Genomic DNA, 14,994 nt, shown 5'->3' with positions numbered 1-14,994 from the left:
CTACCCATATCCCATGTGCGTAACCGACTTTGTCAATAAGGAGATCCAAGATCTTCTAAAATACGACATAATTCAAAAATCGGCATTCCCCTACAAAAACCCTATATGGGTAGTAGATAAAAAGGGCACCGATGATGCGGGAAACCGAAACAAGCGCTTGGTAATAGACTTTCGCTAACTCAAGGAACGAACCATTCCCGACAAATACCCCATGCCAAATATATTAATGATAATAAGCAATTTGGGCAAAGCCCACTATTTTTCGACCCGATCGCTTTTTTTTAGGAAAGCGTGAGCTTTTTTGGGTTTTTAGTCACCAGTAACGGTCCAACAACGGACCTAGAAAAAGTTAAGGCCATTAAAGAATTGCCAAAGCCCAAGACGGTACTCGAAGTCAGGTCGTTTCTGGGCCTCACGAATTTCGAACATATTAAAGGGCGAAAATGGAACAGTTAGTAGGCATAGATCGAGGAACATTCAGATGCGTTTCTCTGAGTCCCAGTGAGAGGTGTTCCAAAAGCTGCGCAATATATTGGCATCAGAAGACGTCATGCTCAGCTACCCTGACTATGAGAAGCCATTTAATTTAACGACAGATGCTTCGGCCTACGGTAAATGTGCGGTGTTGTCCCTTGAGGGACTGACAATCAGCATTTGAAATTTTTTGTGTCGGAATCAAACCCGAACGCCGATATTAAAAGGTGGAAGGCCCGCATAGACGAGTTCAATGCTCGACTATTTTACAAGCCCGGTAAAGAGAACCTTGTAGCGGACGCCTTGTCCAGACAGCAGCTTAATGTGCTGGAACAAGAAGAGTCCTTACTTGCGTCGAACAGTTTTCTAAATTTGCCATCGTACAACCTATCGCCTCGAGAACTAGTGAAGACCTGAAGCCAGTGCTACTTTAGCTCATGAACTTTTTCCCAAGGGCAAAGTCCATTTATTGCGACAACGAACCGTCGTTGAAGGCGCACACGATCGTGTCCATGCTTTGTAACAACTTTGGTGTAAGCATTAAAAACGCACCACCACTGCACAGTACATCCAACCTACTAGGGTTTTCTCGCAAGAACGTGCCCTATCAAATCCATTTCAGCTCTGTGTTGGCTATTCTGTTTGGTCAGAATATCCCACATATGATTTTCAGGCATTTGTTGCTAAAAACGTGCAGATTCTGCGTTATTTTCTTCGTTGCGAGCCATGACTCACTTCCGTATAGCAGTATGGATTTCACATACGCATTGTAAATCCGGAGCTTTGTTCGCCGGCTTATTTCTCTGTTTTCCCAAATGCGGTATAGTCTTCCAAAAGCTGAGCGGGCTTTGCCAAGGCAACTCGAGACATCATCATCCACTCCACCATTGTTGGATATTATGGTGCCAAGGTATGGGAAACTGTTGACGAACTCGATTGGGTTCCCGTGTATGATGATGCTTCCTTGGTTGGAGTGGTTGAATCGCATAGCTTGTGTTCTATGAGATATAAGACAGATGTCGTTCGCATAGTCCAAGTCCTCAAGTTGTCTGGTGAGGCTAAACGTAATTCCGCACTTGGACGAGCATACTTCGCTCATTAACTCGTCGACCACGATGTTGAAGAGTAGAGGTGATAACGGGCATCCTTGCCGAATTCCGGTGTTCGTCTGGAAAGGTTCACTAGTTTTCCCGTTGTGCAGTACCGGCAAGTTGGCATCGTCATACATCGACTTGATGATAGCGATGAGGTTCGCCGGTACTCCTTTCCTTGCAAGTGATCGCCATATTGCTGCCCTTTCAACTGAATCGAACGCCTTCTTGAAGTCGATGAACAGGAGATAAACCGGGGCTCTCCATTCCAGAGCTTGCTCGGTAATTATGCGTAGTGTGTTTGCCCGATCTACGCAGCTCCTGTGTGGTCTGAAGCCTGCCTGTTCGTCTCGGATTGTTGGCTCGATTTTATCCTGGAGGCGTTCGTTCTGCAGTGTAACTAGGATTTTAAAGCTAGTGTTGAGCAGTGTTATCCCTCTCCAGTTGTTGCAGTCGCTAAGGATTGTTCTAATCAGATCCCAGGTCCCTTCAGATATCCAGCCTGCTCTTCCACGTTGTTGCAGTCCAATTATTTGCTTGGCTGCGGTCCTTAGCTGTCTGCAGGTGCGCTCCCAAGGGTGGTCTTCTAGGGGGATCAGTTGTTTTCTAGGGGGATCAGTTGTTCCTGCAATGTGGACGTCATTCTCGTCCTCAGAGTGGAGTCTCTAAGGAGGTGCAGGTTTAAGGGGGCGCTCGTCGGTGTTGGCTGGTATCAGTGTTCCTTGAGTAGTTGCGGTTCAACTTTATTTCAAGTTCTCCAATGACCAACTCATGATCACTGTCTATAGATGCTCCCATTTTGTTCCGAACGTCCAGTAGTGAGTGTCTCCATTTCCTGCTAATGCAAATGTGGTCGATCTGGTTGCGCGTGTTACCACTAGGAGATGTCCAGGAGTATTTGTGGACATCTTTGTGTGGGAATATTGCGCCGCCGATGACCAATTGGAATATTTGACAGAGTTCCACTAATCTCTCTCCGTTGTCATTGCGAGTCCCAGTTCCATGTTGGCCCATGACAGATCTTAGTCCGGTGTTCTTGGGGCCTACTTTCGCATTACGCGGCAAGGTGACATTAACATCCTCATGGGTGACTTATGTGGATGTTAATGTCACCTTGCCGCGTCTTGCTGAGGGTTGCTGTGAGGGCAGTGTAGAAGTCGTCCTTGGTGTCGTCTTTGGCGTCTTCCGTCGGGGCATAGCATTGTATGAATTTTATATGTCTAGCTCTACATCTGAATCTGGCTGTCATGAGTCTATCAGAAATGGGTTCCCAGGAGTGCAGTGTCTTTTTTATGCGCTTTCCACTGTGAAGGACTAGATTGCTATTTGATGTTGTTGTTTCCCCACAGCCAGATCACCTCATCTCACTGATTCCAGCTATTGCAATATGGAGTCTCTCCATCTCCGCCTTGAACTGTGCTAATCTAGATGGTTCTCTCAGAGTTCTAACATTCCATTGTCCAATTCGTGTCCGTTTTAATATGCCTATGGTGATTGGCCAGATGCGGCTTATCCCAGTGGTGGGGCTGCCACCTAACGTCTTCGGGGAGTGGCGTCTACGTTGATGTTGCTAGTCGTAGAAATCGAACAGTCTGTTAACGTGCGTCAGGCCCTGCTAGGTGTTGTTGCTGTTCGCAGAACACAGGGTGCACTTGGTAACTATGTGGGGGACCCCGTTTTGCTCCATATGGTGCGGAGAGGGGGTGAAGTGGTTGGGCAAGAGTAAGCGCTGCTGAAGGTTGTTGTATTAGGCATTATGGATGGAAGAATACTTTCTAAAAATTAGAAAAGTATCTTTTTGAGAGGAAAGTTTGAGATGAAATTCGTAATACATGCAGCTGTCACCGATGCCGTAGCTGAGCAAGCCACTGCAAATAGGGCCTTGTTAGACAAAGTCAACTCAATGTCTCAGCAGCTGGCGGCAGCGTATTTTACGCCGCCAGAGGTGCAAGCTTATGCACCCATAGAAATGAGTAATGATATCCGCTGCGATGAGCCATTGGATGCCGTCAAATGCTTGCCGAGTTTGCAGGCGCACATAAATGGTATGATTCATGGAGACAGGCAGCTCTCGCAACCTACCGTATTTTTAGGCCGTACGACGGCAGCTCACGGCATTACCAGGCGGCTATAATTATAAGAAACAAAGTCAGGGGGACCACGGATGTTGTTCTCTTTCGGCACAGTACTTAACTTTGACGCGATTATAAGTCACCTCGACTTCACATACAGCGACAAACGTCCAGTTCACGTAATGGAGGTAAAATCGAACCATGAGAAAAAAGAACACAAGGAAAGTGCCCGGCAGCGGGTCAAGCCACCCCAACAAGCAGAAGCGCAGGCAAGCGAGTCAAAAAACCCACAATTTAGTAGGCAGTACAAGCAGCAAGGCCAATCTGGCAAGCGAAATTCCGAGCAGCAAACTCGCGCCATTGCTCCAGAATCAATGGAGGTGGACCCTTCGCTGTCAAAGTTTAGACACTATCCAGACCTCCGTTGGCGTCAGCTAGCGGTCGGCCATGTCCGATCGCTCTAACGGTAAGGGCAAACAACAAAGGGTCAATCATGTAACCCAAGATGCTGGATAGGGGCAAAACTCGTACACCGAAGCCGCCAACGGCCCTGCGGCACAAATCGAAAATGATATTGAAAGAGATTCTGACGCCCTCAAACTCCGTGATACCCGTCATCAGACGAAGAGTGGCAGGGCTGGATATGAGCATCCTTATCGATACCGGCACGTCCAAAAATTACATAAGACCACACAAGGGGTTGCGTGGCGTCCGTTCGATTAACTCGCTGGATGCTTGCGATCGATTCATGGCTCAACCACCGTCTCACAAAAATTCTTTGTTGCGTTGTTCAACGTAAAAACAACATTCTTCATTCTAGCAGACTTGTTAACCTTTGATGGGATAATCGGCCTCGATTTGTTATCTCAGGCTGGGGCATCACTCTGTTTGGCATCCTGTCCCGGTATAGAAGTCGAGAAAATCTCCTTCCACAAATGCGCTGATGTCAACTTAACCGATGTGGATTGCTCAGACGCGCACGCTTCGGTGCGGGAAGTTTTTCGAAAATTACTAAACACCAGAAAAAAGACCTTTGCAGACCCAAACGAGGCCCTGCCATACAATACTTCGGACCAGAAGACCACCATCAGAACAGTAAGCGAAGAGCCCATCTATGCCAAGCTCTACCCATATCCCATGTGCGTAACCGACTTTGTCAATAAGGAGATCCAAGATCTTCTAAAATACGACATAATTCAAAAATCGGCATTCCCCTACAAAAACCCTATATGGGTAGTAGATAAAAAGGGCACCGATGATGCGGGAAACCGAAACAAGCGCTTGGTAATAGACTTTCGCTAACTCAAGGAACGAACCATTCCCGACAAATACCCCATGCCAAATATATTAATGATAATAAGCAATTTGGGCAAAGCCCACTATTTTTCGACCCGATCGCTTTTTTTTTAGGAAAGCGTGAGCTTTTTTGGGTTTTTAGTCACCAGTAACGGTTCAACAACGGACCTAGAAAAAGTTAAGGCCATTAAAGAATTCCCAATTTTACAAGCCCGGTAAATAGAACCTTGTAGCGGACGCCTTGTCCAGACAGCAGCTTAATGTGCTGGAACAAGAAGAGTCCTTACTTGCGTCGAACAGTTTTCTAAATTTGCCATCGTACAACCTATCGCCTCGAGAACTAGTGAAGACCTGAAGCCAGTGCTACTTTAGCTCATGAACTTTTTCCCAAGGGCAAAGTCCATTTATTGCGACAACGAACCGTCGTTGAAGGCGCACACGATCGTGTCCATGCTTTGTAACAACTTTGGTGTAAGCATTAAAAACGCACCACCACTGCACAGTACATCCAACCTACTAGGGTTTTCTCGTAAGAACGTGCCCTATCAAATCCATTTCAGCTCTGTGTTGGCTATTCTGTTTGGTCAGAATATCCCACATATGATTTTCAGGCATTTGTTGCTAAAAACGTGCAGATTCTGCGTTATTTTCTTCGTTGCGAGCCATGACTCACTTCCGTATAGCAGTATGGATTTCACATACGCATTGTAAATCCGGAGCTTTGTTCGCCGGCTTATTTCTCTGTTTTCCCAAATGCGGTATAGTCTTCCAAAAGCTGAGCGGGCTTTGCCAAGGCAACTCGAGACATCATCATCCACTCCACCATTGTTGGATATTATGGTGCCAAGGTATGGGAAACTGTTGACGAACTCGATTGGGTTCCCGTGTATGATGATGCTTCCTTGGTTGGAGTGGTTGAATCGCATAGCTTGTGTTTTATGAGATATAAGACAGATGTCGTTCGCATAGTCCAAGTCCTCAAGTTGTCTGGTAAGGCTAAACGTAATTCCGCGCTTGGACGAGCATACTTCGCTCATTAACTCGTCGACCACGTTGAAGAGTAGAGGTGATACGGGCATCCTTGCCGAATTCCGGTGTTCGTCTGGAAAGGTTCACTAGTTTTCCCGTTGTGCAGTACCGGCAAGTTGGCATCGTCATACATCGACTTGATGATAGCGATGAGGTTCGCCGGTACTCCTTTCCTTGCAAGTGATCGCCATATTGCTGCCCTTTCAACTGAATCGAACGCCTTCTTGAAGTCGATGAACAGGAGATAAACCGGGGCTCTCCATTCCAGAGCTTGCTCGGTAATTATGCGTAGTGTGTTTGCCTGATCTACGCAGCTCCTGTGTGGTCTGAAGCCTGCCTGTTCGTCTCGGATTGTTGGCTCGATTTTATCCTGGAGGCGTTCGTTCAGCAGTGTAGCTAGGATTTTAAAGCTAGTGTTGAGCAGTGTTATCCCTCTCCAGTTGTTGCAGTCGCTAAGGTCGCCTTTCCTGGGAAGCTTCACGATGATTCCGCTTTTCCAGGAGTCAGATACAGTCTCGCCTTCCCATATGCGTGCGAAATGTGCCTGCAGCGTATCAGCTATCAGCTGAGTGGCAACTTGAAGCAGTTCGGCTGGTATTCCCACTTGGTGGCGCAATGCTTCTATAGTCCGTAGCCACGTTTGGTGATGTGGTATGGCTAATTCCCATGAAGTGTTGGCGCCATCTCCGGATTTGTGCATCATTATTGGACAATAGGTTGCTTACTAGGTCTCTGACTGGCTGGTTCCGTCTGTGGTGGGTTCTGGCAATCCGTGCAATCTGCTGGTATAACGAGCGCATGTTGTTCCCGCCGGCTGCTTGTTCTTGCGTCTGTCGCAATTCTATCCAGTAGCGCTCGTTTGTCCTTTCTGGCAGTATTTTTCACAGATCTGCACAGTTCGCGATATTCATCACGATTCTGTGTGAGCTGGTCCGCCAGCGGCTTCAGATTGTTCCTCCTTCTAATCAGATCCCAGGTCCCTTCAGATATCCAGCCTGCTCTTCCACGTTGTTGCAGTCCAATTATTTGCTTGGCTGCGGTCCTTAGCTGTCTGCAGGTGCGCTCCCAAGGTTGGTCTTTTAGGGGGATCAGTTGTTCCCGCAATGTGGACGTCATTCTCGTCCTCAGAGTGGAGTCTCTAAGGAGGTGCAGGTTTAAGGGGGGCGCTCGTCGGTGTTGGCTGGTATCAGTGTTCCTTGAGTAGTTGCGGTTCAACTTTATTTCAAGTTCTCCAATGACCAACTCATGATCACTGTCTATAGATGCTCCCATTTTGTTCCGAACGTCCAGTAGTGAGTGTCTCCATTTCCTGCTAATGCAAATGTGGTCGATCTGGTTGCGCGTGTTACCACTAGGAGATGTCCAGGAGTATTTGTGGACATCTTTGTGTGGGAATATTGCGCCGCCGATGACCAATTGGAATATTTGACAGAGTTCCACTAATCTCTCTCCGTTGTCATTGCGAGTCCCAGTTCCATGTTGGCCCATGACAGATCTTAGTCCGGTGTTCTTGGGGCCTACTTTCGCATTACGCGGCAAGGTGACATTAACATCCTCATGGGTGACTTATGTGGATGTTAATGTCACCTTGCCGCGTCTTGCTGAGGGTTGCTGTGAGGGCAGTGTAGAAGTCGTCCTTGGTGTCGTCTTTGGCGTCTTCCGTCGGGGCATAGCATTGTATGAATTTTATATGTCTAGCTCTACATCTGAATCTGGCTGTCATGAGTCTATCAGAAATGGGTTCCCAGGAGTGCAGTGTCTTTTTTATGCGCTTTCCACTGTGAAGGACTAGATTGCTATTTGATGTTGTTGTTTCCCCACAGCCAGATCACCTCATCTCACTGATTCCAGCTATTGCAATATTGAGTCTCTCCATCTCGGCCTTGAACTGTGCTAATCTAGATGGTTCTCTCAGAGTTCTAACATTCCATTGTCCAATTCGTGTCCGTTTTAATATGCCTATGGTGATTGGCCAGATGCGGCTTATCCCAGTGGTGGGGCTGCCACCTAACGTCTTCGGGGAGTGGCGTCTACGTTGATGTTGCTAGTCGTAGAAATCGAACAGTCTGTTAACGTGCGTCAGGCCCTGCTAGGTGTTGTTGCTGTTCGCAGAACACAGGGTGCACTTGGTAACTATGTGGGGGACCCCGTTTTGCTCCATATGGTGCGGAGAGGGGGTGAAGTGGTTGGGCAAGAGTAAGCGCTGCTGAAGGTTGTTGTATTAGACATTATGGATGGAAGAATACTTTCTAAAAATTAGAAAAGTATCTTTTTGAGAGGAAAGTTTGAGTGGCCCTGTTCTCGTCATGGGTGGGGTTTGAACCCACGACCTCGTGTTTGACAGGTAGTTGCGCTGTCCACTACACTACGAGGCCCTCTACGAGTAACGGGTATAAATAGTTTTGTGTAAAGATAAATTAGATTATTTTGACACATAAGCAATAATATAATATTTTATTTCTTTCAGTTTCACCAACAATTAAAGCCATAAGTCAATTGGTTGGAGCACCCGTTGAAAGAGAAGTAACTTTGGAATGCATTGTAGAAGTGTACCCCAAGCCTCTTAATGGTTGGTACCGCAGGGAAGGTAAAAAATTTACATTTATGTAATGATTAGAAAGTCATTTGTATATTTTAAAGGTAATATTAAAATGCACAGCGGAAACAAATATAATATTTCTGAAGAAATGATTAACCTATACACATGGCACCTTAACCTTACCATAAGACATCTGACCAAATCAGATTTTGGAACTTATAGTTGTTCGAGCGTTAATGCCCTTGGCAAAAGTGAATCACTTATTCGATTGCAAGGTAAGAAAATGTTTAAGAATTGTTGTCACATCTGAATATTTTTACATATTAAAATTTATTTATGAGTTGTTAGCTACTATGACACTGGGTTTTAAGAACAAGAAAAATTCCCAAAATATGAATATTTCGTTAACAGAATTCACTAATATCGAGTTTATTTACTGCGATTAAAATTATCAGTACTTTCATGATAAATACCACTCAAAGAAAAAATTGTTTCAGTATCTGTTGAGTTTAATATAATAATACACCTTTACGTATATTATAAGCCAGCCCATCAACCAAATAGCGAAACACATTTATTGTTTATACTGTTTAATACTTATTTTATTTAAGCAACCAATAGAACCGCACTCTAGTTATCTCAAAGCGAATGGACAGATTACTCTATAACATGCATGTGGGAGGCAACAAGGAGAGAGAGAGAACAAAGAGAGCAATAATATAGCGCGTTCTCTCTTTCCAAGATCCTCCAAATGTCATCACTCTCACATACACACAAATTTGCATATATGTGACTTTTGTATTTTCAACAGTATCAAAACCTGATTCTATTAGCTTGTCTATTTGTCCTTGTGTCCGTTTCTAGAAGCGCAGGTAAATCGAAAATATAGCTCAAAAATTAGAGTAGAGTAAAAGGGTATATAAGCTTTGTTGAAAAGTATGAAATAGGCAGAAGGAAGCGTTTCCGACCATATAATATATATATATATTCTTTATCAGGATTAATAGCAAAGTCGATCTGGTAATGTCCGTATGTCCGTCCGAATGAACGCTAAGATCTCAGGAACTACAAAAGCTAGAAAGTTGAGAATAAGCATACAGACTCCAGAGTGCCACGCCCACTCTAACGCCCACGGCCGCCCAAAGCTGCCATGCCCACACTTTTGAAAAATGTTTTGATATATTTTTATTTTTGTATAAGTCTTGTAAATTTATATTGATTTGCAAAAAAACTTTTTGGCACGCCCACAAACCGCCAAAAACTGTCAGTGTTAAAGACTCTCCTGCGCACTTCCTATAGCTGAGTAACGGGTATCAGACTGTCGGGAAATTCGACTATAGCCTCCTTCGCACTTTCACTAGCTGAGTAACGGGTATCGATCTGCACAAAAATTTTTTGGCACGCCCACAAGCCGCCAAAAAACTGTTAGTGTTAAAGAGCCTTCTTCGCACTTTCACTAGCTGAGTAACGGGTATCAGATAGTCGTTCTCTCTTGCTTATACTTGAGTTCATTATACAATAATCAATAACCGGACAGTTCCCAATAATTGCAATGTTGCAATGTACTCTGACATTCAGGACACCAACCAAAACGGGCTTTTGCCACACGTCAATCGGCAGACATCTATCAAGCCAACACTTTAACTCGTGTTCCTGTTAGCACTGCCAATTCCATAATGTGCACTGCCAAAAATATAGTGTCTGAACCACAAACGTTAATAGCGTCTCTTTCAAAACCTTCTCTAGTTACGTTATATTTCAATTAAATGAAAATCTCTTGTCTATAAAAAGTCGGAATATTATTGAAAATATATTGATCAGGATCAATAGTCGGTCAATCTGGCCATGTCCGTCTGTCCGTCAGTCTATCCGTCCGTCTGTCCGTATGAACGTTGAGATCTCAGGAACTACAAAAGCTAGAAAGTTGAGAACCAACATGCAAGCTCCAGAGACATAGAAGCAACGCAAGCGTGTCGATTCATGTTTCCACGCCCACTCTAACGCCCACAAACCGCCCATAACTGCCACGCCCACACTTTTGAAAAATGTTATAATATTTTTTCTTTTTTGTATTAGTATTGTAAATTTATATCTATTTGCCAAAAAACTTTTGGCCACGCCCACTCTAACGCCCACAAACCGCCAAAAACTGTCCTTCGCACTTACACTAGCTGAGTAACGGGTATCAGATAGTCGGGGAACTCGACTATAGCGTTCTCTCTTGTTTTTGTATTAGTCTTGTAAATTTCTATCGATTTGCAAAAAAACTTTTTGCCACGCCCACTGACCGCCCAAAACTGCCCACACGTTTGAAAAATATTTTTATATTTATTCACATTTTTGTTAGTCTTGTAAATATTTCTCGATTTTCCAAAAATCTTTTTGCCACGCCCACAACCACCAAAAACTGTCAGTGTGGAAATGTCTTCTTTGTACTTCAACTTGCTGAGTAACGGGTATCAGATAGTCGGGGCGTTAAAGTGCATCTATGTCTTTGAAATCTGATTGCTTAATCATAACTTTCTAGCTTCTATAGTTGCTGAGATCTCGACTCTCGACTCCTCTGTTGATCAGGCTCAAGAATATATATACTTTATATGGTCAGAAAAGGTAACTTCTACCTGTTACATACTTTTGTAACACGAATGTAGTATACCCTTTTACTCTACGAATAACGGGTATAAAGACTATTACTATTGGAAAAACATGAAGGAGTACATACGTAGATGTCAGAAATGCCTAACGTTGAAAACAACGTTACACAATAATACCTATGACCCTAATGGGCACACCAACTAAAGCTTTTGACAGAGTAATAGTGGACACAATTGGTCCACTACCATAATCTGAGTATGGCAATGAATATTTATATTTAATATTTAGTTGACATTCCCATTGCCAATAAAGGTGCAAATACTGTCGCTTAAGCAATTTTTGAAACTTTTATACGGTCCAATGAAGAAGTTCATTACGGACGATGAAACAGAATATAAAAATTCAATAATTAATGAACTGTGCAGTTATATGATAATAGACATCATAACGTCTACTGCATATCATCACCAGACTTTGGGTACCGTTGAAAGAAGTCACAGACCCTTCAACGAGTAAATTCGTTCATATATCTTAGTAGACAAAACTGATTGGGGCATATGGTTACATTATTTTGTGTATTGTCTTAACACTACACCATCAGTAACCCATAACTACTGTCCATATGAAGAAGTATTTGATATAATATATAAATCAATTGTGAAGAGGAAAGGAGATTGACAGAGAGGGAAAGCGAGGAGTTAAAAACGAGAGACGACGCTGAGAAGACGCAGAAACCTACGACGAAAAAACAACGACGAAAATATATCGAACGGTGTTAAATTCTGTTAAAATTTGCTTTATATTCTAAACTACCTTATCAAAGCTATACCTAGCACTATTTTTCAGTAATTAAACTTTTAAAAAAATATAATAAAATAAAAAAACAGTGGGATTTATTATTAAAAACCAAAACCCATCCCACAAATACATACATAATGAATACTATAAACAATATATATTTTTACGATTTCATTTTCAACAATTTTCAACAAAAAACTACAACAAAAATATATAAAAACCAAAAAAAAAACTGAAAAAGAGATTATTGCTAAAATTTCTCTTTTTCAAGTATCAATAAATAAATAGTATTAACGATGTAATCACTAGAAAATAACTTCATTATATTACGTTATTTTTCAAACGGAGGGAGAACTAGTATGCATATATCGTTGTAGCGAATATACACTGTACCTACTTGAACATTGTAATACTGTGTAGTTATGTAATCATAAAGTCCCGACCATTAAGCCCGACGAAACTCGATCAGCCTTAAGCGGTGAGCATGCGAAAGTGCAAGTGTCAGCAGATTCCACAGTCTGAGCGCATACACTCTATGCATGCATATACATCCCATTTCGCGCTCTTTTAACTTTGAGAAAAGATACTAATGTATAAGCCGGCCGCTCTGCAAGCAGCGCAGCCGCAAACCACAAGCTGTTAAGTCCCAATTATGTAAATCTAAGGACATTGCATAAAAATCTCGTAAACGAAGAACGTGTGTCGATTCCCATGATCAGTTCCATTATTTCCTGGCTAATCAAAAATTTCAATCTTGGAAATTGGGAACACTGAATTACACTGTTTTCATATTTTTATTATTCTTGTAAATTTTAATCGATCAGATTAAACATTTTTCTCCACGCCCGCTCTAACGCTCTCAAACCACCCAAAACTTCCACACCCGCACTTAATTTAATTAATTCTTTTACCTATTTCTACCAATATGCCAGAAAAATGTCAACATTTCTTGTTTGCACTTTCACCAACTGAGTGATGGGTATCTGATAGTCGGGGAACTTGACTATACCGTTCTCTCTTATATATTTATTTTTTATCTATTTTCATTTTTCATTCACAACACCAATGAATCGACAACATAACTTGACGAACCGATTCTTGCTGCAATGTGCAGCATCTCTTCCTGAAAATTAATCCTTCCAGGAGTGACATTTTCATTCTGGACTGGAACTTTTTCTTGACTGCTCTCATAATCGGTTTTATATTTGGGAAGGACCTATTTCAAAAGAATGTCAGTAATAGGCTTATGCATTAGTGTAGGCGTGGTATAAAAATTCAGAATCGTAATACCCAGCAAAAATAGAGTTAATCCTATTATACATAGAAAAAAGAGAGAACTCTAGAAAACGCTAAATAGCAGATACCTTTTACTCATCTAAGGGAAGTGCGATCGGGAAATATAACAGGTTTTTTGCCATATCGATAGAAATTGTCAAAAAGAAAATATTGTTTAAAAGTATGGGCTGGCTGCTGGCCTCTTAATAAACTAATGCTATTTGTAAAAAAATATATTTCAATAATATATCAACTAAATTCTATCTATTCTATTGTGCTAGGCCCTGCTACTGCACCAACACCCTTGATTGGGCTTTTTTAGAGTACATCGCCTCAAAATTTTGTTATTTTCCTTAGCTGCTAATTAATTAATATATTTAGACAATTTTCTCCCTTTGCTAATTTGTATGTGGACAGAATGACTTCTTATTTGCGTATTTTACTAAATTTATTTTTTTTATTTATTTATTTAGAAGGAAAAATATTAATTTATTAATTATTATAAGCTTTATAATAAAAGTATCAGAAATAAATTAAGTTAACACAAAAAAGTTCACAATAAAAAGCAACCCGCTTAAAAATTTGGCTAAATTGATAGATGTGTTCAAGCGCAATATTTTTAAAGAAATATATTTCTGCTGCGCAATTTTATTAAAACTTTGTATATGGTGGCATTTTTTCAAAAAAACATTTTTGTTGGTGATCGCTATTTGTTGTAAAATTTTTTCCCGTAACTCACTTAATGGAGGCACTCTATGGTTTGTCTCGAAAACAGGTCGTTTTTTGGAAATTGAGAAGTGGTAATTTGTATTTAATTTAGATACATGTCTTAACTTCACTTTTTCATCTTATACTGTTCATGACAAACAGCTGAGTTCGGTATCCCGCCAGCAGAGCATCGCTGTTGGCGGAATGTACTTTTTGACCCGTTTGGGAATTGGGGCACGAAGCCGCCATATTCATGTTTGGAAATTACTTTTGAAATAAAACCCCGAACGAGAAGGACGAACTCCAACACCTGTTTTCATTATTTCTGGAAATATTTGGGACACACAGCTTTTCCGGTCCCCGACGTCAACATTTTGGTCCTTCGAGCCGGATCTTCCAGCGCCTTTGCGGTTTCAAAATCCCCACCATACATATATGTATATGCATACGCATATATATTGCTGCGATCAAAATCTGCCCACTATCAACTAGTGGCCACCTGCGCAATAATATATGTACGTGTGTATATGCTGTATGCATCCATTCCCATTTGTGTTTTGTCCAAACAACTCAACTTCCCAATAAAAACACCCAATTCAGATCCGCCACAGATCCACATACACATAAACATACAGACATTCCATGTATGGTGGCCGATCTATGAACATACATATGTCCATTGCATCTGCATACATTGCGTACATTGCACATACTCAACGTCGTACATCTGCATGGTCATAGGGCGTTTCATCAATCGCCAAAACATTCAATTGGCAAAGTGAAAAGGGATAAGACATTAATTTCATCCAACATATGTACATACATATATTAATGTTATTGTTTATTTTCACATACACGAAAGCTCCCACACACACGACAAAGCACAGACGACTTGTTGGACCAGCAGATAAGAACCGCCTGCAACCAACACTAGCGACATCTAAAAACACAACCTCAAGCGCAGTAAGAGAAAAAAAAAAGAAAAAAAAGAAAAAAGAAAAGTAATCTTGGGATCCGTTGGCAAGCTACATCCGATAGTTTCTTTTTCATTCCAATGGAGATCCACCTCCAAACTGCTTACACAAAACGAGAGGTTCTGTCTCAGATAGCCAAACTG

At 42.1% G+C, this 14,994-nt stretch overlaps 1 protein-coding gene across 4 annotated transcripts in view; it reads left to right on the top strand.

The window, feature by feature from the left end:
* The window catches only part of LOC26535090 (lachesin), a 286,736-nt gene that overhangs the window by 176,831 nt on the left and 94,911 nt on the right, over positions 1 to 14,994 (top strand). For 3 of the 4 annotated variants that reach the window (XM_039377314.1, XM_039377310.1, XM_039377313.1), the window contains 2 exons: positions 8,430 to 8,549; positions 8,603 to 8,776. In XM_039377314.1, the coding sequence (XP_039233248.1) occupies positions 8,430 to 8,549; positions 8,603 to 8,776 (294 nt within the window). The remainder of the gene's footprint in view (positions 1 to 8,429; positions 8,550 to 8,602; positions 8,777 to 14,994) is intronic. The other variant, XM_039377312.1, reaches the window with a different exon arrangement.

This window comes from Drosophila yakuba, unplaced genomic scaffold (assembly GCF_016746365.2).
Source record: "Drosophila yakuba strain Tai18E2 unplaced genomic scaffold, Prin_Dyak_Tai18E2_2.1 Segkk2_quiver_pilon_scaf, whole genome shotgun sequence".
NCBI classification, from domain to species: domain Eukaryota; kingdom Metazoa; phylum Arthropoda; class Insecta; order Diptera; family Drosophilidae; genus Drosophila; species Drosophila yakuba.
This window is presented reverse-complemented; position numbering and strand designations above follow the sequence as displayed.